Source organism: Hesperophylax consimilis, chromosome 24 (assembly GCF_061612785.1).
Source record: "Hesperophylax consimilis isolate HC1 chromosome 24, BYU_Hcon_1.0, whole genome shotgun sequence".
Classification (NCBI taxonomy): Eukaryota; Metazoa; Arthropoda; class Insecta; order Trichoptera; family Limnephilidae; genus Hesperophylax; species Hesperophylax consimilis.
The window spans coordinates 17,462,015-17,486,720 of record NC_142859.1 but is presented as its reverse complement, the minus strand read 5'-3'; the positions used below and the strand labels follow the sequence as shown (position 1 = coordinate 17,486,720).

The window sequence follows — 24,706 nt, the reverse complement described above, 5'->3', positions numbered from 1 at the left end:
GAACGTCATGTTCCAAAAGTTAATTTTATTGCATCCCTTTACCCTACATGGTTTTCAAAAGAATTAAAAGAATTGATTTATACTAAAAAACAAACTCACCGAATATATAAGCAATCTAGAAACGTCGATGATTATATAATGTTTACTAACATAAGAAAGCAGTGCAAAGAATTGTCTAAAAAATGTTATAATGATTATATTAGTTTAATAGAAATGGAGGTTCATGATAATGTTAAAAAATTGTGGAACTTTTCTAATGCTCAGCGTAAAAATGATGGTAGTTTACCAAATATTATGTATCTGAATAACAATTGTGCGGATAATACCGAAGGCATTGTCAATCTTTTTGCAGATTTATTCAAAAGTGTTTATGATGATAATATTACCGATAATGAAATCCCAAATGATATATCACTTGAAGAATCACTTAACCTAAACCATTGTTTTATTGAAATAAACGCTATAGAAAAGGCTATAAAAGCATTAGATACTAATAAATCCGCTGGACCGGATGGTTTCCCTCCAATACACATACGACAGTTCGTTCTTTTGTTGCGGACGTGTTTTAACCGCTCCGGTTTGTTTAATCCTTTCAGAAGGTTTCCCTTGTTAAGAGATCGCTGAAAATTGTTCAGCATCCGTGTTTTATATAGTGCTTACCTTCTTATTTCACGAAATGCGCGTAACTTCTACCGTTTAGCCGGAATTTGCAATTATTATAGCATTTTAAACCGATTAAATTTTTAAAGTGAAGCTAGAACAAAGATTTCTCAATGCAGTCGAAGATTTTATACCTGACTCAAGTGTCAAGTGGTGTTGGGATTTACGGGACCTTTTCAACCGAGGATGTCTGCATGGAGGACAGATAAGCCATATTTTGTTTAAAGTTTTTGTCTTTGTTTTTATTTTCTGTTTTTGTTTATGTATTTTGTTACAGATGACACTCATAAACTTCACTTTGACTTTGGTTCAAGATTTTGCTTATGATAGCCTGCGATAAGCGAGCCCTAAGGGTCTGAGACAGAGGTGTGAAATCGTCGGATCACGACAATAGAAAGAATGTATTGGAGCCAGGAAGGAGTCTGAAAGGGTCGAGAGGATGCACTAGGTGGCATGAAAGGCTGGGAGGTGACTGGAGAGACTAAGGTAAACTAGGATGAGGTGATTTTGCACAGCGGTGCTGCCAAGGTCTGTTATCTATGTGAGGATATTGTGTCGGCGCTCTTTATTGGCAGCAGACACATGTCAGCGCTATATTAGCAGCGGACACATGCCTGAACGGATGACGAGCCTCGTGCTGGCACAGTTGGTGGACGGGGTAGTCTCTCTCCCTGCAGCAGCTGGTACAGTTCCTTCGCTACCTAGGACTCTTGCAGCAGAGTCTCCATCTTCTGTCTTCGTCGAGCGTCACAGCGGTGCTGCCAAGGTTTGTTGTCTATGTGAGGATGTTGTGTCAGCGCTCTTTATTGGCAGCAGACACATGTCAGCGCTATATTGGCGGCAGACACATGCCTGAACGGATGACGAACTTCGTGCTGGCACAGTTGGTCTAAATAACAAATGTAGATCCTAGGAAATAAATTGTACAGCGCCCTTGAGGTGATTTTTCACAAAAACGGCGCTGTACAAATTATCCAATTATTATTATTATTATTATTATATTTAAAATCTTGTGTTCGCAGTTTGACTTATCCATTATTTTTACTATTTAATAAGTCTTTGTCGTCAGGGTGTTTTCCAAAACAGTGGAAAAAAAGCTATCTTACGCCTATTCATAAAAAGGGAGATAAAAGCGATGTATCGAACTACAGACCAATATGTATATTGTCCGCTATTCCCAAACTATTTGAATCGTTAGTCCTAGATGTAATATGTAAACAAATTAATAATATTATTGTACCCAACCAGCATGGCTTTATCACAGGTAAATCCACCCTAAGTAACTTGATCATATACGAAAATTACATAACTGATTCTCTTGCCTTGAAGCATCAAGTGGATTCAATATATACTGATTTTTCCAAAGCATTTGACAAAGTTAGGCGACATATCCTTGTACAAAAATTAAGTATGTTGGGTATCAAGGGTAATCTGTTAAGTTGGATTGAAAGTTATCTTAGTAAAAGAGAGCTATGTGTCAAAATAAAATCTGTGGAATCTTACATTTTCGAAGCCACAAGTGGGGTCCCTCAGGGGTCTCACCTGGGACCAATTCTTTTTTTGTTATTTATTAATGATATTGTTAGCATATTTAAAGATGTAGAAGTTCTTCTTTTCGCAGATGATTTGAAAATATATAAAACAATACGCAGTTTAGACGATTGTTATACTTTGCAACTTAATTTAAATAAACTATATCGTTGGTGCATCATCAACTCTCTGTTTCTTAATATTAAAAAATGTCAGGTCATTCGTTTTTGTAAAATACGAAATCATACAATTTATGAATATTCGCTTAATAATGTAAAATTGACAGCTGTCACTCAAATCAGGGACTTGGGTGTTATATTTGATGAACAGTTAACATTCAATCCGCATATAAATGAAATCACAAATAAAGCCCTAAAAATGCTTGGGTTTATATGTAGAACCGCATGTGACTTCAAGTCACTAGAATGTTTGAACACACTGTACACATCTTTAGTAAGAAGTCAAGTAGAGTATAATTCGCCTATTTGGTCCCCGTTTTATAAAGTACATTCCAACAATATTGAAAGGGTACAACACAAATTTTTAAGATTTATTAACTTTAAACTTAATATTCCAATCCAAAATATAAATTATATCCAACTCATGCATCAACTAAATTTGATTACGCTATCAGATAGGCGAATTATCTCCGACCTTGTTCTACTAAATAAAATTATTAATTATAGAATCGACAGCCCTGAAATTCTTGCCACAATAAAATTATTTGTACCTTCCAAAAATACGAGACAAAATTCCACCTTTTTCTGTAACAATTTCAAATCTAATTATCATGCGCACATATCGTTAAATCGAATACAAAATTTTGGTAATAAATTTGGTAATGTTGTTGATATATTTAGAGATTCCGTAGCAGTGCTCAAACGAAATCTACATAAACACTTTGCTGATATGTATGACTTCTCCACTCCATAGTAAAAAACCCATTTTTTAGCTTCTGTTTTTTCACTCTTTTCTTTTATGACTTCTTTTATGACTTTTTAACTTTAATATATATGTTTTAACTTTACAAATTAATATTGTAATTTAAATAACAATTCGAATATGATTTTAAGTCCCTATAAATGCTGATTAATTTCAATCCATTTATTTTTCTAAGTAAGTAAAAAAAGAAAAAAAAACTGTTCTCCATAATGGTATTCTGTATTATTTGTAAAACATTTATGTACTACAGATATAATAACTATTTTATTTATATATGTACGTAAACTTTTCAATGTCACATAGTTAATGTAATAACACTAATAACAATGTATGTAAAAGCCCAATGGGCGTTTAAATAAATAAATAAATAAATAAATTGTTTACCCAAATATGAACAAGTACTGGAATACATTGTAAAGGAACAGTTAAATGAATACATTGAGGCCAAACAGATATTAGTTCGACAACAATCTGGTTTTAGAAAAAAATGTTCTTGTGAAACTGCTATTAATTATGTAATAGACGAGTGGAAAAATTTTCGAGATAAAAAAAGTAAAATTATTGCAGTATTTCTAGACTTAAAACGAGCATTTGAAACAATCGACAGAGATAGATTAATCAAGAAATTAAGTAATATTGGAATTAATGGTAAAGAATCTAAATGGTTCGTTGATTACCTATCAGAAAGAACGCAAGTAAGAAAATATGATGGTATAACATCTGAACCACATCACACTAATAAAGGCGTTCCGCAGGGTTCTGTATTAGGTCCACTGTTGTTCATTATATACATGAATGATATTATCAAAGTGTTAAAGCATTGTGCAATTAAACTCTTTGCTGATGATACATTGTTATACATAGCCAATAAAAATTTACAGGACGCCATTGAAAAAATACAAATTGACTTAAATTGTGTAACACTTTGGTTAAACCAAAACAAACTAAAATTGAATGTTATGAAAACAAAGTTTTTAATTGTGGAGAGTGTAGGGGGAAACGAGCAGGCAATACTAAAAATTGATAACGTAAACATAGAAAGGGTGAGTAGTATTAAATATCTGGGTGTAATATTAGATGAAAAATTAAAATTTGATGAACACTTAGAATACATAACACATAACACTAAGGCTGATTTTAGTGTCACGCTCACCGTCAGCGCTCATAGATCAGCGCATAGTTCGTCAGCGCTGAGGCTCAGCGTGTCAGTGTCGTACTGACCGCCTTACTGTACAGTCGAAGACCAAAATGCGAAGTGTATTAGTTATTGCTGCTTTGTACTACCTATCCAAAAAAAATAAAAACCGGCGACGACGAAGACTCCATGTTCATCCATTGATTGAGCAGAGAGCCGTTGCTGGAGACTTTTTCTTGTTATATGGCGAACCTCATCGATAAATCGACATGTATCCACTTCGCGATTCGCCATGACTGTACACGCGATGATGTCTGCTCCGCTCGACACTAGAACGCTCGCTGAAAGTAGAGGCGCTCGTGCGATCGTCAGCGCCGACAGCTACGCGGCGCCGACGCGCGACGCGTACGGCCGCGTAGCCATCAGCGCTGACCACCTTGCGCGCTGATAGCTACGCGTCATTCAAAAACGCTTCCTAGAAGTTCATATATCTCGACCATCAGCGCCGACGGTGCGCGTGCGGTCGGCGTGACACTAAAATCAGCCTTAGAAGACCGGTCAGTGGTTGAGTGGGCATAGCGCTTGGGTCTCACCCGAGCGTCGCGTGTTCGATTCCTCGGCTGGCTAAGTCCTCCATCGCAACACAAGCAACATTTTCGGCTTTCTGTGGTGGTAGTAGGAGATTTTCAAACATTGTTGGGTTATTCGTAACCTGGGAATGTTTGTCTTTCTTTTTAAAAGAAAAAAAAATAAAAAAATAAAAAAAATAACAAAGAAAATTGCTAAAAAATTTGGATTCCTACAAAGGATCAGAAATAACTTGGATCTAAAGACAACGCGCCTTGTTTACAATTCTATTGTTACTCCGCATTTAAATTATTGTTCTAGTGTTTTATTCTTATGTAACGAAGCCCAAAATAATAAACTCCAGGTTATACAAAATAAGGATGATTTTAAAATGCAACATTTTTACTAGAGTTAAAATTATGTTACAAAATTTAAATATGATGACAACCAAACAACATATAATATATAATACGTTAACAATGATGTATAAGCTTCAAAATAATATGCTCCCAAATTATCTGCAAAGAAATGTTATGTACCATGAAAATGTTCACAATTATCCTACGAGAAGACGCAGAGATTTTAGGCTTCCCAAAACTAAACTTTCATGCACACAAAACAGCGCGTTTTATAAAGGGCAAAAACTTTATAATAACCTACCAAATATCATAAAGAAAGCCACAAGCCTTAGCACTTTTCGTAGGACATGTGCTTTATATGTAAAAAATAATTTTTGATTGTTGAACATACTCACCGATATTATTTTAGTCACCTAGATATCTTATACAGGGTGTATCGGCACGTACCCGACAAACTTTAACCATCTATTCCTTAGCACATTTGGAGTAAAAAAATGTTATGGGCACTTTGCTGTCCGGTAACATTTTTTTTTAATAAAAAAATTATTATTCATATTTTCACCAATGTTTTATCCTTTGTCAAAGTTTGAAAACCCGTCTGACAATATTTTGTTCGAGTTTCGTTGATTAATGTAGGTACGTACCTACGTTGGCGCGTTTTTACAATCACAATGAAATGGCACAGCACCATTCGTCTCATTTTTAACTATTATTATTTAGTGTGTACGAAAGAGCGAGGACACTTTTTGACGCACTTGCTAATAACAGCTGTTGAACGCGAGAAACAAGGCAAATGACAGTGAAGGAGTGTGGATTTTTTATTTATTTTTGTTTTTAATGGAAAAAAAATGTTACCGGACAGCAAAGCGCCCATAACATTTTTTACTCCAAATGTGCTGAGGAATAGCTGGTTAAAGTTTGTCGGGTACTTGCCGATACACCCTGTATAATATAATTTTGTGTATTTATCTTTTTCTCTTAAAATGTAATTGTTATTTTTTGTATTTTTTATATTTTCCCACTAGATGTATGAAAAAATTTGCGTACATCTAAATAAAGATTCAAAAACAAACAAACAAAATAATAAAATTTTAATAACGTATGTATGTAAGATATAATAAATTAGACATTTGTAAAGTTGGATGTATAATCGGCTAAAATAAAATTAATAAATAAAAATTCATAATGAACGTTTGAATTAAGAATGTACTGAAAACGTAAGCGTGATTGTTACTTGCCATAATTTGTGTTAATTTTTCAATGTTTGCAATGTCATTGTTTAAATTTGCATAAAATAGCAGCAGAAAATATAATACCTTTCAAACTGGAACAGAGAATTGCAGTGTCCTTGAGGGCAAGAGGATTCTCGTGTATATGCTTCATCTGCAGATCTGTTTCAGCTTCCAGCACAGAGCATTGACGGATCTTGTTCACAAGTTGAATTGCCTACAAACAAAAATCGCACACATTTGCATATTTTTTTCTAAATTAATTACTTTTAAAATTTTTAAGGGAAAATTTTTATTTTTATTTATTGGGTAAACAAACAGTTATACATATTTTATTAAAATAACTAGCTGACGTTTTGCTCCACTTTTCTGTACTTTCAATAAATATATATATATATAAACCTTCCAGAAGAACTTCTTAAATTCTAGTTAAAACGCGACTGTTCGATGTAATGTGGCGATATTTTGCTTAAAGTTTATTGAACTCATTCGATTTTTTTTTTACTTATCCATGATTCTTGATTTAACGATTGTGGTGAAAAAAACAGGGTATCTTATTTACTTTTAAGAATATAATTATTTACACCTATAAAGACCGCCGCTGTCAACGTGACGGTTATGGCCACTAAGCTGAGTTTGTTTACAGCATTTTTCCTCCAACTTTTACAACACACCCATTCCACCTCGCAAAATGATAGTGCTAATCTGTCTGTCTCTTTCGTTCGGTATCGCATATCATTTAAACTCGTTCTGTACGTTGATTGGTCACTGTCTTCTGGCGTAAGTTATTAGAATTCTATCTGATGTTGATATCCGCGCATGTGTTTCCCGTCACATTTTGTTTTTGTAGATCATATTCTATTAAATGTGCATCTAATTTAATAATGTAAGCAATGTCATTCATTATTGTTATATTTATTTTATATTATACCAAAAACTACACTCACATGCGATCAGTTGTCAATATGACGGTCACAGTCTTTATAGATTATGAGCAGTAACCTGTCGTTCTAGTGTTACAAGTAACGTTGTTGTAAGTAACTTGACAACAAAATCTAAGAATACTCCAGGAGTTAAACAAATAATCAATTACATTTTCTGGGGCTTAGAAGTCAATTGGTGACATCAGCTTTTTTTTAAATCAGTATAGATTAAGAGATTTTCTGTTCACAGTGGCACATAAGGTTAAGAAGTTCAGTTTATTGGTAACAAATACTAAAAATAAAAATAGACTGTACTTTGTTGGCTAATGCTGTAAACTTTTCTTTTTCAGACGAAAATCTTAAGAGTTTTACTATATACTAGCTGACATGCCCAGCGTTACTCGGGGACTTATCATGGTTTGGGGTAAATTTTTGAGGTTATGAGGCCTTTTTGAGATGTACAATTCCGTAGTACATCATTCTGATGTTTTTCATAAGGTTTAGACAGCGTTAGCATTGTAAGCGAAGGAAATATTTTATTACGACTTGATTACAAAACATCGACTTTGCTCTTCTTTCTATGAATATAATATTCATGTATTATATATAAACTTTCTGGAAGAAATTCTCTAAATGATGGTGAAAAATCTATCAAAATCCGTTGCTTAGTTTAGAAGAACTAAGCGCACAAACAGACTGACACGGATAGTGACTTTGTTTTATACTATTTAGATATGAGTCACATTTGTGTTTGTCCTTGAAGGGAATAATATAACAAAGAAATATTTACAGTTTTCACACTACCAATATTTTTTTTCTTTTTTCAACAAGCATTCCTTACTTGAAAATCGTTGGGATCTACGTCAGACATCTGTTTCCCCGCAGCCGCACTTAGCAATCCCGTCAGATCTGTCAGAAATTCTTCATCATACACAGCCCGCTCCTCCCAGATCCTAAATATCCTCAGGATACGATGTTTCACCTTGTCATCCCTACAAACATTAAAAAAATAGGCAATATTTACTTTACCCTTAACAAATACCCTACAATATTAATAATACGCCCAACTCCAGTAAAATATTGGCAGTATTGGCTGGCAACAATGGCTGCTAGAGGATCTTGTGTAGCATATCGCATTTCTTCCCGACAATGGGGGCAAATAATTGAATTTATATAGTACTCAGTGGCGGTGGTAGGCTTATAACTGTTAAAGCAAACCTAATAACCGGTTTAATTTTTTTTTTTAATGAGCAAAAAATCAGCAAGGTCTTACGAAGGTTATTTATATTTTTAGTTTTCTTTTTCTATAGTTTAATAATGTAAAATAAAGAAAATATTACACAAAAAATTCATTAAAATGCATGAAACAAGAATAACCCGTAGAACTTGTGCCACTAGGGGACGGTAGTGTAGCATACTGCTATTAGAATGTATGGGAAATGTCAAAAGTAGGAGGTATTTATAACTATTCTACAGTATTTGCCCTTTTAAATATACACACAGTCCGAAAGGGTTAATACTCGCTAACGGCTGCACTTTCTACGTGGAGTTCCTTTCCTATTTAGGCAGCCGATTTTTTCGAATTTATTTCTAAATTCCTGCAAGCAGCTCAATAATAAATCTACAAATATGGGATAAACAATGAAATGTAGGTGGATTCATCAGTCTTAAAGCACATTAATCATGTTTCAATATTAATATTCGGAGCGATGATTTTTTTAGCGCGGCTGAATCCAAAATCGAATGCCCAGTAATCCCCAGAGCTTAAGGCATTTATTTTGTTAATACCCCCATCCTAGTGCATAATAAATTATTAAAATACGAACCTAACAAGTGGTGTCGCCTTCTGCAATGTTGTTCCCCAACTCTCAACAAATTCATAATTTTTCCTTTTGCTGTATTGGATGACATCGTTCGCAAGATAAAAAAGGGTGAGTCTTTGCTCAACTTTGGCTGGAACAATAAACAAATATTTCATCAGAATATCTCACTCGTAAATTCAATAAAAGATCAAGTGGAATCAAACATTCCAATATCATATGTTAACGGTGCAATATGAAATGTTTAATATTTTTGACATAGGTGATGTAATATTTTGACAACAAAGAACTGAGGTTTGTTAAGCTTATGTAGAGAAAACAGAGGATTTTAGTACATTTTAGACATAAAACAAAATGTAATAAATAGGTAGATAGCTGAACATTCTAAGGTATACATTTTATAACTCATAACAATCATATCTTACCTCTTTTCAATACATTTAACCAACTAATCACAATCTTCTTATGATGCTGTCTCTTCTGTAAACACCACGAAGACAGACTTTGGATACTTTCTTGAGTGTCTTTCAACTGAGTCAGTTTCTTCTCAAATGCTAACGAGTTGAAATCTTCCACTGTATTAGTCATTTTAGAAATGTGAAATATCGAAAATAGCTGAATTATCAACAATATCACTATTTAAGCCATTGTTACATTTGAAAATTCCCGCTTATCGAAAATATACAAAAGGTATCGTTGCTCAATTCACTTTGTCAATGTTCCCCACATGTACGGACATAAAGTGAAGCTTTTTATGGTTTTACTCTTCACGTGAAAGTTAAACACATTTTAAAAATGGATTTTATTACAGTAAAACTCTTATCACTGTCAAATAAAGGTCTAAATAGCCTCAAAGATACCACATTTGATAGATTTCCTAGTTGTTTCAGGAAGCGAATCCGACATCACTTAGATTTTCCACTACGTCACACACAGATAAAAAGGAAACAGGGCGAGAGATTTAATTAACTTCACTGTCAGCATTTCATTTAAATTAATAATAATTAGAATTACGCTGACACTTCAGCGATTTTGTTAAAAATTCCGGCTCGCGAAACATAATCGAACACAACAATCGCCATTTGTAGTCAGTGTTACCAGTTCAGAACAAATTGGAACAAATATTGTATCCGTAGTGTTGACACCCTTAAAAATAATTGTTTATTATAATTAGAGACCGGATTATATGCAACAAAAATAGCCCAAAATATGCATGCAAATATGCAATAAAAATAGCTAAAATATGCACGAAAATCCATAAAAAGCGTCAAAATATGCAACATGAAATAATACAGGAAGCGTTTTTTTACATATTTTTTTTTATTTTAGTAAGCTATTAGTTCTCAAGGATAACAATTATATTTTCGAAAATATTAATTATAAAATGTATTTAACAATAAAATTTAGAATTTACCTTTAAAAACGTATATGACTAAGAACTGTTCTAAATGTTCTGTAGACAAATTGTGTCTACGATCGCTTAATATATTTTAGCTTTGGCAACGAGGAATTCATAAGGCGAATTTCCTTCATAACCTGAATAGATGCATTCAACGCCAATCCATGAGTTTCAAGCGTTTTTATACTTGCAGGTATGTAGGCGAAATGAGTGGTAATCATAGCTAGGTTAATACTGGCGTTGTCAAACGATTCTTTGCACTGGAAAACTGCCAAAGCCTCTGCACTATCGAAGTCATTGATAACACCCTTGATGGCTTCAAAATGGGTAAAACATCGCAACTTCGATCCATGTACCCCAACGTGTTATTACTGGCTCAGGAGGTAAAGGGATATTTGGCAGTTTTCTTTGTAGGCCTTTATACGAGCAGGCGCCTTAAGAAACACTTTCTTTGCTGATGAAATCAGGTTATTTACATTCGCAAACGTGGATCTCACTTCTTCGGCGAGTCTGTGAATTCCGTGAGCAAAACACGTCACATGAATCAAATTTGGATAAAATACTTGGAGGGCTTTGCCTGCCATATAGGGGGCAGCATCTGAGAGCAACACATACACATTTTCATCCGCAGAAGATTCAGGAAATATTTTTTTTATACCCTCATTCACAAATCTGGCGATCGTAGAATGATTTGCCTTTTCAAGTTCTCTGCAGGCCACCAAATAGGAAGGTGAAGGTTCAAGTTTTAATGCACCAAAAATCAAATTTGCAATGTAACGGCCGCAAGTGTCGGTGGTTTCGTCAGCTGAAATCCATATGATGTTATCCTTGAGTTCATTGCGTATTTCCTCCAGCACATGTAGATAAATTGATGGTACGAGTATGTAATTTTTATGATTTATGTCTAGTTTGGGTTACATGCTGCAGTTGTAAAAATATCAGATTCACCGTGATGTCTGGCATAAGTCATTGCGTCCTGTGATTTTTCATGTAAATATCGAGGTCCACCCGTAAACGATGAATGTAGTATAACCATTCGACCGTAAAGCATCCCGAAGTTGGACGCAATTTCCTTCTCTCAAATTATTTTGGTAGTTACGGATGTAAGCTAATCGCTCTGATTCAATGTTTGCATATTGATCGAGCAAGTATTGGTTCGTTAACATCCAATGTTTCAGTAAGGGGTTAAAATTGTAATGTCTTGTATATTATACGATAACAATAGTAGTTAATGCATGAAACTGTTTTACGTAGAGGTGCTCCACTAATCGGGTGAACTTGAGAAACATTAATGTCGTCTCCGTCTTCTCTCCGACATAGCATCAAAGGATACTGTAAGCTGTCATAAAATCGGTGGAACTCTGAGATTTTTTGCAAATTGTCGTCATGGCTACGCAAAAAATCTATTTTTATTAAATCACAAACCAGTCTATACAAACCTAGCGTAGCCCACATACTATTTGAAAACTGGGATGTAACTTTAAAGGGGACGCGAGCAGGCTTTATTAAAGGGGCATTTTTTTCCATAGAAAATCATAGTTAGATTAGGTTAGGTTATATATATTAATTTAATATTTTCAAGATTTTATTTTCTTTAACTGAATTAGTTCGTAGGTAGGTACTGAACCTAACCCGCGCACTGGCTAGGTAAATAACTAGTTGTATCAGGAATATGCACATTAAAAAAATATATTGCTTCCGTTGTTTTTTGCCGGTTTAGTTTTCAGTAGATTTTCCCGCTTTTCCCAAAATTTGCAATGTCGTGTGCTTCGTGCGTAATTGGTTTGACAGGCTTTTTGAGAATTGTTGATAAGATTGATGAACTGTTACAGTGGTTAAAGAATCACGGCGTTATACGTAATGAAAAAATATGTGATAATTGTGAAAATGCGTGTATATTAAAATCGGATTTTAGATATGTTTGCCAAAAAACTTCTACAATAAGTGTTGGTCACAAACGTATTAAAAAGAGGTGTAATTTTAGTGTTTCGGCCAGAAAAAATACTTTTTTTTCTAAATCAAACTTATCTTTAGAAAATATTTGTAAATTTGTGCTATTTTGGGCAATTTTGCGACCACCCAGAACATCGCTTATCAAATTAGAATTAGGAGTCTGAAACAATACTGTAGTTGACTGGTCGTCATTTTGTAGAGAAGTTTGTGTACAATGGCGTTATAAAAATAAATAACAAATCGGAGGTGTAGGTGTTACGGTGGAAATAGATGAGGCCAAATTAGGAAAACGAAAATATAATAGGGGTAGAATTGTAAAGGGACAGTGGATTTTCGGTGGTTACGAGCGGGGATCAAAAAAAATGTTCGTTTGTGCAGTGGAGGACAGAACAAAAGAAACTCTCTTAAGATTAATCAAAGAATATATTTTGCCAGGGACGACAACAATTTCGGATTGCTGGAAAGCTTACGACTGTCTCAAAGACGAAGGTTTTGAACATTATTGTGTTAACCGTTTACATTTTGTGGATCCGGAAACTGGAGCACATACGCAACATATTGAACGTTGTTGGAGAGAAGTTCGAAGCAGTGTGCCTGGTGCCAAGATATGGAAGGTCAGAAAAACATTATGAGGGCTATCTGTGCGAATTCCTTTGGAAAAGGTCCCTTCCGAACCCCCACGACCGACTAAATTCATTTTTTAACACGGTGAGCACGGTGTATAATCCATATGATGACACGCAACATCAGCTTGAAATTAGTACCGATGAAACGCAGCAACAGTTCGAACCCCAACCTGCCCAACCAGTACCAGTAGTGCCGGGAATGATTTGAATTAGGTAAGTTTGTTTTTATTTTGATAATAATTTATTTTGTGAGGTTGGTATTTCCGGCAAATGTCACATTATTTTGTTTCTTTTCTCGTGAACGAAAATGTATCATGACGTCAGCGTTGCCAGGTCTAGGGAAATTTCCCTAGATGTAGGGGAGAAAAAAAAATTCTAGGGAAAAGGGAAATTTTCACGAAATCAGCACAAATCTAGGGAAATTTCGTACTTTTTAGCAAAAAAAAATTTTTACATGACAATATATACGACCAATATCAATGAATACAGCCCATCGATGCCATAATCTGCAAAGCGTACATTTCCAATGTTTGGAGGTGTTTTTTTCACAAAAACAGCGCTTTACAAATTATCCAAATATTATTATCATTAAAATATGTTATTTGACAAATTATTATTGGCGTTGTAATCTTCTACTTACCCGGAAAAACACAAAATTTCAGATTAAGGCATCGCTATGTTATGTATTGCTATTATTTGACTTTAACAATTTACTCCATGCACAGGTATTTTCGTAAATATTGCCTATTCCGTCACACTTATCGAAAACAATACTTCGATTCAATTGAATTAAGAAATAATGAATATGTGAATGGGATAATGAATTAATTCATGTTAAATAGTAGGTATTTTGTGTGTCGGAATAGTCCATAATTACCTGATCTTTTTAAATATCATGTAAATGTTATGTATTCTATAATCATCATTTGAAATGATAAGTATTTTATAATTATCATTTGAAATGTCAATGTCAAATTTGTTGTGTCAGTGTTGCCACTGTCGGCCACTATTGCCATATAAGAAAAATAATTGCCATATAAGAAAGAGAATAAAAAACAGTGACTACGTACTGGTGTATATGTGGCGTATTTGGGTATTCGTGTATTTTTATTACTACAAATAATATATGAAAGTTATCAACAAAAACAAAGTACTTTTTTTCAAAGCTCACCCCCCCCCCCCCCCCGGACGGACAGACGTTTTTAACTTGCCAAGGTGGTACCCCCAGAATCTAGGGAAATCTAGGGAAATTTCGACTCCCAATCTAGGGAAATATTGCAATCTGGACCTGGCAACGCTGCATGACGTTATGATTTTGGTTGACGACCGGCGTATATCGTGTATGTAAAATAATTTAAAGAAATTAAAATTTGAAGTGTTTATTATTGGTTTTCCCCAACATTTATAGTAACTTTTAGTAATAATATAACTAAATTCAAGTATTAATTCAAAGTAAACATTCCATATTTACCGTGAAGCGGAATTCGTAACCTTTACCAAAATTATTACTGTGGGTTATCCATCCTTAGGAGATAAACATATACCACCGGTGACTGCTGTAGGCCTTTTTTAAGATATACAATTCGAAAAATGACCGATTTTTTTTACTTGATTACAAAATGTTGACTTTTCTTTACTTTCTATAAATATAATATGCATGTATTATATACAGGGTGTGTCGGCACGCACCCGACAAACTTTAACCAGCTATTCCTTAGCATATTTGGAGTAAAAAATCTTATGTGCACTTTGCTGTCCGGTAACGTTTTTTTAAAATAAAAAATGTATTATTCATATTTTCACTACATGTCTCCACTGTTTTATCCTTTGTCAAAGTTTGAAAACCCATCTGGGAAATATTTTATTCGAATTCCGTTGAATAATGCACGTGTGTACCTATATTGGCGCACTTTTACAATCACAACGAAATGGCACGGCACCATTCGTCTCATTTTTAACTATTATTATTTAGTGTGTGCGAAAGAGCGAAGACGCTTTTTGACATACTTGCTTATAACAGCTGTTGAACACGAAACGCAATGCCAATGACAGTGATGTAGTGTGGAAATTAAATTTTTTTTTGTTTTTAATTGAAAAAAAATGCTACCGGACAGCAAAGTGCCCATAACATTTTTTACTCCAAATGTGCTAAGGAATAGCTGGTTAAAGTTTGTCGGGTTAGTGCCGATACACTCTGTATATAAACACTCCGGAAGAAATTCTCTAAACGATAGTGAAAACCATAGTAAAATCTATTGCGTAGTTTAGAAGAACTAAGTGCACAAACAGACAGACATGAAAAGCGACTTTATTTTATACTATTTAGAGATTTTAGAATTTAATCTATTTAAAATTTAAATGTAAACAATTATTTGTGGTGTGGGCCACTTTACGGTGCCGGCCCTAAATGAAGCCCTAAATGCGGTCCTGTGAGTTCATTAGTAAAGCAGTTACATATATTAAACATAAAGGTCTCCGTGGTTGAGTGGTTAGGATCCTCGGCTACGATTCTGAAGATTGCTATTTCAAATCCCGGTGTGACAAAGTAAATTTTATTTTTTTAACTTCTATTATTTATTTTTATAATTATATATAGTGTACTTGCTGCACATTCCAGAGACGTTAGATGCTTTCAGCACCGCCCTAGTGAAACTACAATTCAGAATCAAAACATTGCTTGAAATGGCTTTAGGTGACCAGATATAATAGCCGGGTAATTCCCCACCTTCCTTCTTCCCTAATCCACTACCTTCATCCTCATAATATACCCCAAATGGGGATGGAAACTGGTCCCATACGGTTGGGAGCAGTTGGGACTCTTATGGTGGTATTGACATAAAAAAATGTTTAAAAATACATAATAAAACATCGCACATTAATTTCACATATTTTATTTTTCCACGTAATAGACATATTAAATACAAATTTTCATCTATCGCTACACATTCACAATAATTATTATTCTATTCTACTAACATTTATCTGATAAAATGTATGTTTGCAATAAATATAGAAGAATCTCACAAATATTTTGGCACTTGAGCGGTCGTTTTTTTTAACCACTCGTGCCGCTGAAGATGTAACCCGATAGAAGTGCGTTGATGACGTGTGTGTACTCTAATTGAGGTTAATTTTACCTTACGTAGGGTGAAATTGACCACAAATTTTCAAATAACAAAATGTTTTCTTGGACATGATAACATAATCAACTTCGTTGGCTTGTCTGCGGTCCAGAAGTCTAAAATACTTATGTCCAATGTCCAATGTTGTGGGAACCAGACGGTGCATGAAACTTAAATCTCATCATATTATTTAATTATTGACAAAGATCATACCAACAACTTTCAATAAAAATATGAAAAAGACAGACAGAAAAAGGTAACAGCTGGGACCTGAATCCAGGTCCTCTCTAATCTTACCGGGACTAGCGCTCGATAGTCTGAGTTACTGCCACCTTATTACATTCCGTCATCTTTATTAATCTCAAAGTGACATTATCTGAAATTATTTCTATTAATTCTTCGCTGCCAGTTGTGTTTTTTTAAAGTTGCTCAGTTGGTAGAGCGCCAGTCACGGTAAGACTAGAGAGGACCTTGATTCGAGTCCCAGTTGTGACTGTCATCTTTTTGTTTTCTGTTTCCGTCTGCTTCAAATTTTCACTAAGAGCTGTTGATATTATCTTCATCAATGAAGAAATAAAATTTATTTATGCCCGGCAGGCATCGATATAAAGGCCCTTAACTTCTCGTCCACGGGGGTTATCCGAGGTATTACTCTTATTCTGGCATTATCAGGTTATCTATACCACCGGATAAGTGAGATTCTACTGTATATGAGAAAGAAAAGAAAATGTTATGAGCTTTGTTTTTCTACCATAGATAATTATAAATAAAAAGATAAAAAGTTGTAAAAAATTTAAATGCTACGGTAGCATTTCTTTCCTGACTATTTAAAATACAATAAAACTGTACTTCTGTAAGGACGGGTTGTTTCGAAGAATCTGAACAATTCATCAAATTTCAACGTTCATTTTCGGGTTCTGTGAAAGTCCTATTGAAGTTCTGTTATTATATCATTATAGGGTAGTTGCTTGACAAAACTGAAATAATATCAGAACTTGAAAAAATCTTTCACAGAACATGAAAATTAACTTTGAAATTTGAAGAATTGTTCAAATTCTCCGAAACATCCCGTCCTAAGTGTGTTATAAGATTATGTGAAATAACTGAATTTACGATATTGACTTACTTAATGATTAGGTTAGAAACATTTAAGTACTTATTTTAAAATGTAATTCTAAATACAATAGTATAACTATTTCACAACTCTTAGTTTAAATGGTAATTCTACAAGTATAATAAATGCAATTTACATTATTTATTTTAGATAACATCTACATTATGCGAATTATTAGGTAATGTTTATTTTAAAAACCTATACAAGTATCTTAAAAGTATACAAATTTTCAAATGTAGGTATTTCAGAAAAAATAACACATATTCGTTTTTGGGGTAAGATTGATAACACAAAGAAATTTTATTAAAATAAATACATATTATTGAAAAATACATTTTCGACGATCCTGACTCATTTTTTTTCAAAATATTATTAAAAAATGGATTGTCATTGGCGGCTCGTGATATTTATGGGTGTAGTAGAGCTAATATTAAAATAAAATGGCATTATTGATGTTGTTGTAGCCGAATATATATTTTTTCGAAATTCCAACATTTCAGGCTACAACAACATCAATAATAACATTTTATTTAGTATTAACACTCTAGTACACCCAAAAGTCACGAGCCGCCACTGATTGTCATGTTTTAATGTTGTAATCTGTATATGTACTTTTCACATGACTCGAAATTCAGCTGTAGGAGTAGTTGAGTAATTCAGCATGTAGTAGGAGGCCGTCTAATACCAATACTAAAAGTTACCGATATACATATTGGCCGACAATGTTTAACCGAATTAATTTGGAACGAATTGATCAAATGTTGGTTGGAGTTAAAAAAATTATACTTAATAGTATTATCAACTGTGTACCAACATTAAAAAAATAAATGTTTGTAGAACTAAGTACCCACCCTCAGTATTGCCCAATGGTTTTATGCTCATTCGAACGTGTCTCAACTTGTGTACCATCTCACTCGATGCTTTTTGTTCAATGCAAAAAAGATTCAAGGGCCATAATTCTTGTTTTATATGCAACAAATATTTACAATTAGACTGAGTGTCTGTGAAACATCTATGGCGTGACGAGCATGCTTTCAAGTCAACATGTTCAATCGAGTCAAACCGTTGAGCATAAATTTACATGTGGACATTGTTTTACTCCACATTCACCAGGTGTAAAAGCAAAAGACAGTAAATAAATAAAAAAAAAAATATTCCTTACATTCAATTTTTAAGAAAATCTATAGCTGATTTATCAAATCTATTTACATAGTGCCATAAGTAATGATATAAAAGTCTACAAAGTATTAAAAAATCCTAACCTTATTTTACAATTATTCAAAGTCACAACTAACAGCAGAAAAATAAATAAAAGCGTTTTATTTGCAATAAATATTATAAGTAAAACTATCATACTTTTTACAGAGGACTTCTTTAGTAAGTAATCAGTTAGTGTTTGACTTCATCAACCTAAAATAATAAATTCTTCTCCACTACTTAAATAATAACACGGTTTCTCCTCTACACAATGAACTGAATAAATACTTTTGCATTGTACGTTGCAGGCAGTCGATGTTAACTTCGTCAAACACATTCAAGAAAAATATACACTATTAAATAATTTCTATATAAATTCACGTTTGAAGCACGTATGAATGTCGTCTAAAAAAAAATATTTTATAAAATGATTTAATAGAATAACAGCTTTGCGAGAATATAAGAAACAAGAAGAGACCATTTGAAAACATGAATAGCTGATCTGGATTTTGTCTTCTTTCAGATCTTTATGATCAAGATTAAGATTTTTCCTTGCAACAGCATGATGCAAATCAGGTTCATTTATTTTGAGTTCTGTACTAAGATTACTTGTGTAAAATAAATCGACTTGATTTGTATTTTTAAAAACAAACAAATTTACCTAACGAATGTACACCATTTTGTCTACTTTCTGACTCTTTAAAAAAAACAATTTCATTAGTTTGTATTTTGACAAAGTCTCGATGGCATGAAGTACAGTACTTCCTGCTTTAAATTCATCAATCTGTTAATCATCTTAGTAAAACTGGAACTCAGTTGAACATGATTAGTTTAGTTGCAGACGTGTTCCTCCTTTTTGTATTGGCAGCGTTCGCAAACGACATTACAACACCACACGAATCGGCAACGACATTTGTCGTCGACATCTCGGACCCTTGTTTGATATCCCCGGCCGCAGCAGAGGAGTCGACAGCCGTCGGGACCTGAGCTTGTCCTGTTGCAAGATCGGCCGTGTGTGCCGAGGATACCCATTCTGGAAACCACAGAAATATTACATGTCATGTTCATTTTTGCCACAAATAATCATATCAAATCAAATCAAATCAAAAATTATTTATTGTAAAATTAAAATTACAAAAGGTATAGCTTATGGGTAGACCCCATTTCTTCCAGCTAACCACATTTATTTGATTACAATGTTTATACAGATAAAATAACAATATACCAATGAAAAAATACAAATATATATACCAATAAAAATAGGTGTTTCATTTACGTGAGGTATTCACTCAACGTGTAGTGACATTTATTAACAAGGAAAGTGTTTAGTAACGATTTGAATTTGTGTGTATCTTGTATTTGTTTAATGTTATGTGGAAGGTTGTTATATACTTTAATGGCCATGTAGTATGGTCCTTTTTGGAATATTGTTTTGTTTGCTTTTGGTATTAGTAAGTTTTCTGTGAGCCTTGTAGCGTATTTATGTGTTGAGTTTTTTAGTGGGAACTTGTCTGTAGATGATCGCACTAACATGCATAACTCCAATATATATATGTCTGTGACTGTCAGAATTTTCAGATTTTTAAACATAGGTCTACATGAATCTAAACGATCAGAGTTTGTAATTTTTCTTATGCATCTCTTTTGTATGATGAAAACATCTTTAGCGTTTACCGAGTTTCCCCAAAAAATAATACCGTATTTTATTATTGAGTATACATAACCATAGTATGCGGCTATTACTGATTCGGTGTTTAATATTTTTCTTAAGGTACCCAGAACATAAGAAAAACTACTGATTTTTGCTACAATTTTTGAGACATGTTCTTTCCAGTTTATGTTTATATCTAATTCCATTCCCAGTAGTGGTTACAACCAGGGCCTGCCTACCATTCCGCTCCAGGCGCCTGCCTGCCAAGGCACTGGTAATACCTAGCACTGCGCCCCTAAGGTTTTAAAAAGCGCCAGACTGCGTTTGGTTTAGTGTTGGCGCTGGTTAGAACCGAAGACAAATTTTGTGAAAAATAAAAGGTTAAATTTTCTAGAAGACATTGCAATATTGAATTCTGTTTTTAACAGGATCAGAGAAAAGTCTCTAATTATATGGAGTAGTGCTAAAAGTACCAACTTCAATATTTTCCACACCAAATATCAAATGTATAAGCTACCAAACGAATTATAATACATATGTGAGTAGATATTATTGTGACTTAGGCCTAGTTGTATCGTAACATTTGATCTTGTCATAAAATTGGTAGTTAGCAAAGTATTGGAATATTTTCCATTTCAAATTACAGATAAACCCCGATTTTATTCAAATATTTTGTTTGATTTTTTAAAGAGAAGGTTGCGGTTTGCTAAAATGTTTAAAAATCTTACGATTCATTCCGCTCGCAATAGTCAGGAGAGTCGTCGAGAAAGACTAGGTCTGTTTTGTTGGGTTTTTTCATATCCGGATGTATGGGTTTTAGCTTTTTTATCTTCCGTCCTCTCTTACGGTCCACAGACTGAAAAAAACGAGGTTATTAATTTTTTTATAATAATGTTGGCGTGTATTTTAATTATCATTATCAATCATGTTAATTATTGCCAACCTTAACATGTGAAGATCCTTCATATCTCTGCGTCAGTCCTTCTCCAACAAGTCTGAAGTTAGGCAACTTCCTCCAACACACTCGAACAGAGCACGATCCAGACATTCCATGGCATTTGCAAACACGCTGCATTCGAGATCTGATTGCCTGAAAAATAAATATACAAATAATTTGTATTTTATTTTAATTTTCCACAATTATTGTGGACTTTCATTTTAAAACAATGCTACATTAGCGACATCTATATGTACAAGTATAATCAATCTTTTTGAAAGGAATTATTTTGGTGAGATTCCTTGCTAGTATTTTAGTACAGGTATTTGACCACAGGTGGATATTATTTTGCGAAATAAGAATAAGTTGCTTTTCTTACCCTTCGACCAGCTTCGTTATTATGAAGGTTCATTATTCCGTTGGGCGATTCCTTGTCTTCTTTGGAGTCCACGAATTCACGACTGAAGTGTTCACCGTAATGGATATCCTGAAAATTCGAACCATTTGACTCATATTGAAATACAAATAACATACAGGATAAAAATATTCACAGATCTTTGGTGGTCAACGGTAACGCCGGTAATGGGTAGGTACCTACTGTTACCCAGCGGATTTCCGGAAACCCCTTTTTGGAAATGAAAATTACCGGAAATCTGTGTTTATTTGTAGAAATTGCTTTACAAATAAACTTTAACTTGATTTGTTATTAGTTTCCGGACAGCGTGTATATTTAGTGGAGTTTTTTTTATTAATGTTACAAGTTTGAATTACACGAGAAACATTTTTGTGTTGTACCTAGTTATTTTTACACAGCCTTAAAGACGATATTGAATCCGATGAGAAATTGAGATCTGCGAAAGAATTTGAGTTTTATCATTGGAAATCCGGTTTTACAAAAACTGCCCATGGTTCTGCCGCTGATATGTCCGTTGGTATCCCATTATTTTCTGATATACATCGTAATATCTATTAAATCGAAAAAAATGACGGTTTCTTATCAATTTATTTATCTAGGACGGTATTTAAATATTTAAATCACGGCACTGCACTGAAATTTCATTCTTCTTCTTCTTCGATGGCGCTACAGCTCATATCGAGCTTTGGCCTCCTGCAACAGTCGCCTCCAACTCCTCCTGTCCTCAGCGGCTGACTTCCAGTTTGTCACCTGGAGAAGCTGTGCTGCATCCCCTCTTACCTCATCTTCCCACCTCAGTCTGGGTCTTCCCACTTTTGTCTTTCCACCTGGGTGACCAGTCAGAATTCTTTTTGGGACGCGTGTATCCGGCATTCTCTGTACATGCCCAGCCCATCTCAGCCTGAGGAGTCTCATGTGTGCAGAGATGCTAGGGGCCATGTATCGTACAATTCTATATTGTGCCGGATACTCCACTGTTCGCCCTCTTTCACGGGTCCACATATTCTTCTCAGCACCTTTCTTTCAAAAGTATCCAGCATTTCAGCCATCTTTACCGTCAGTGTCAGCGCCTCACATCCATATGCCAATACAGTTCTTACAATGGTCTTATATATGGTTATTTTGGTTTTTCTGTGGACACTACGTGACTTAAACACTGGCAGCAAAGAGAAGTATGTTTTGTTGGCTACTGTGATTCTCCTTCTGATTTCTGCTGGATCCTCATTGTTCTCTGTCAGGCTGGAGCCCAGGTAGGTGAATTGATCGACCACTTCGTATGAGTAGTTGTCTTTAAATAGTGCGCTACTTCTTCTTCTGTGTGAGGGGTTCCTGCTCTGTATCATCATTTTTGTTTTGTCAACATTAACTCGCAGTCCTACTTCCCGCGCCGCTGTTTCTAAAGGGTCGAAGACCTTCTTGATGGCTGAAATTGATCTTCCGACAATGTTGATGTCATCCGCATATCCGACAACTTGACTGCTCTTGAAACAAATATTGGAGCCAGTGTCTATTAGTGTTTTTCGTATTACATGTTCGAGCACAATGTTGAAGAGAGTGGGAGCCAGACTGTCCCCCTGTTTAAGTCCCTGTGATACTGTAAATTCTTCCGACAATTCTCCGTCTATTTTGACCTGACATCTCGAGTCTGACATTGTGGCTTTTATGAGCCTAACCAATTTAGGTGGAATCTGGAATTATAGTAGTACCTATGTCATATAGACACTCCCGATCTATGCTATCATATGCTTGCTTGAAATCAATGAATAGTTGGTGTATGTCTATGTCAAATTCCCAGCACTTTGCCAAGATCTGTCTGACGGTGAACAGTTGGTCTGTTGTGGATCTACCGGTGCGGAAACCTGCCTGATACTCTCCCAGTAGGTTTTCTGCATATTTATCAATTCTTTGTTTCAGTATCATGGTGTAGATTTTATATGCTGTGCATAGAAGTGATATTCCTCTATGATTTTCGCATTTTAATTTGTCACTTTTCTTGTGAATTGGGCATATTATGCCTATTTGCCATTCCTCTGGGATTTTTTCCAGTGTCCATATTTTAGTTATTAAATTGAGTAGCAGATTTCTCAAATTTCATTAACCCTTTCAATATCATAGTTCTTTCTCAGGAACATGAAGAAAAAATTTATATCTCTTGATTTTGTAAAAAAATCACCCGTATTTTGCGTAACGTTTGTGATGGATATTCCTCACGGCGTCTATTCTGCTAGGTTACAAACTATTCGTGTATGTAGAACGAATGAGCGAAGAAAGGAGTGTAATGAGAATATATGATGCGAATGCGAATGGTAGCAGAAGTCGGAGACGCCCGAGGAAGACATGGCACGATCAAGTGAATCAGATAATCGAGTCGGCCAAAATAATCATAATCATTTAATAAATCAAGAGTCAGAATAATAGGAGAGTATATATGAGACGATGTATGATTGTGAATGAGGCAAGAAGTGTGTGCCATGACCGAGTTTTTTGGCGGTCCGTTCTCTCTGCCTTCCCCCTGCGGGAAAACGGCGTGATGGTTAGTTAGTTTGTTAATTAGACAAATACCGTACAGTTCCAGTTTTGGCTGTTTTGCTTGGACAAGTTATTCAAGTTATCTTTACATTACATACATATAAAAATATTCCAATAATTATTTAAGGTGTTATAAGTATGGTCTGTATGTGGAAATAAAAGTGCGGCACTGAAAGAGTTAAATGCATACCTCATGAGGCCATAAATCCATAAAGTATCGCCTACCCAACCCGCCACGCCAGACCCAATCAAAAATGAATAAAGATTTCAATATGGTCAATAAAGATTGGATTCCCAAAGGATAAGTTGCGCCTGTCGTCAACTTTAGTTAATTGATTGAAAATTGTTGTCTTCGGGTCAAAATGCAATGCGAAAAATTATAAAAAATATATTTGCAATATGGGGTCACAATATCGACAGTCAAATCGATTTTAATTTAGGATATTTTTATGAACTGTTACGATGAACTCTTTTAACAGAACGGTAAAGACTAATCAAATAAACTAAATAAGTAACTACCAAACATCACGCCGCTATTGGCACACACTCCTTGCGTCATTCACAATCATGCATCTACTCATACTTACTTTACTAGTTC

At 34.5% G+C, this 24,706-nt stretch overlaps 2 protein-coding genes across 4 annotated transcripts in view; both read right to left on the bottom strand.

The window, feature by feature from the left end:
* Nucleotides 1-10,257, bottom strand: part of LOC149412002 (uncharacterized) — a 56,450-nt gene extending 46,193 nt beyond the window's left edge. For all 3 annotated transcript variants that reach the window (XM_089646384.1, XM_089646383.1, XM_089646385.1), the window contains exons 1-4: nucleotides 9,591-10,257; nucleotides 9,172-9,298; nucleotides 8,187-8,337; nucleotides 6,510-6,639 (exon numbers count right to left, since the gene is read on the bottom strand). In XM_089646384.1, the coding sequence (XP_089502510.1) occupies nucleotides 6,510-6,639; nucleotides 8,187-8,337; nucleotides 9,172-9,298; nucleotides 9,591-9,753 (571 nt within the window). In that variant the 5' untranslated portion in view covers nucleotides 9,754-10,257. The remainder of the gene's footprint in view (nucleotides 1-6,509; nucleotides 6,640-8,186; nucleotides 8,338-9,171; nucleotides 9,299-9,590) is intronic.
* Nucleotides 10,258-18,970: 8,713 nt separating this feature from the next.
* Nucleotides 18,971-24,706, bottom strand: part of LOC149412001 (protein Wnt-4-like) — a 202,334-nt gene continuing 196,598 nt past the window's right edge. Inside the window, exons 5-8 of the mRNA XM_089646517.1 lie at nucleotides 21,544-21,651; nucleotides 21,171-21,317; nucleotides 20,956-21,083; nucleotides 18,971-19,609 (exon numbers count right to left, since the gene is read on the bottom strand). Of these exons, the coding sequence (XP_089502643.1) occupies nucleotides 19,408-19,609; nucleotides 20,956-21,083; nucleotides 21,171-21,317; nucleotides 21,544-21,651 (585 nt within the window). The 3' untranslated portion in view covers nucleotides 18,971-19,407. The remainder of the gene's footprint in view (nucleotides 19,610-20,955; nucleotides 21,084-21,170; nucleotides 21,318-21,543; nucleotides 21,652-24,706) is intronic.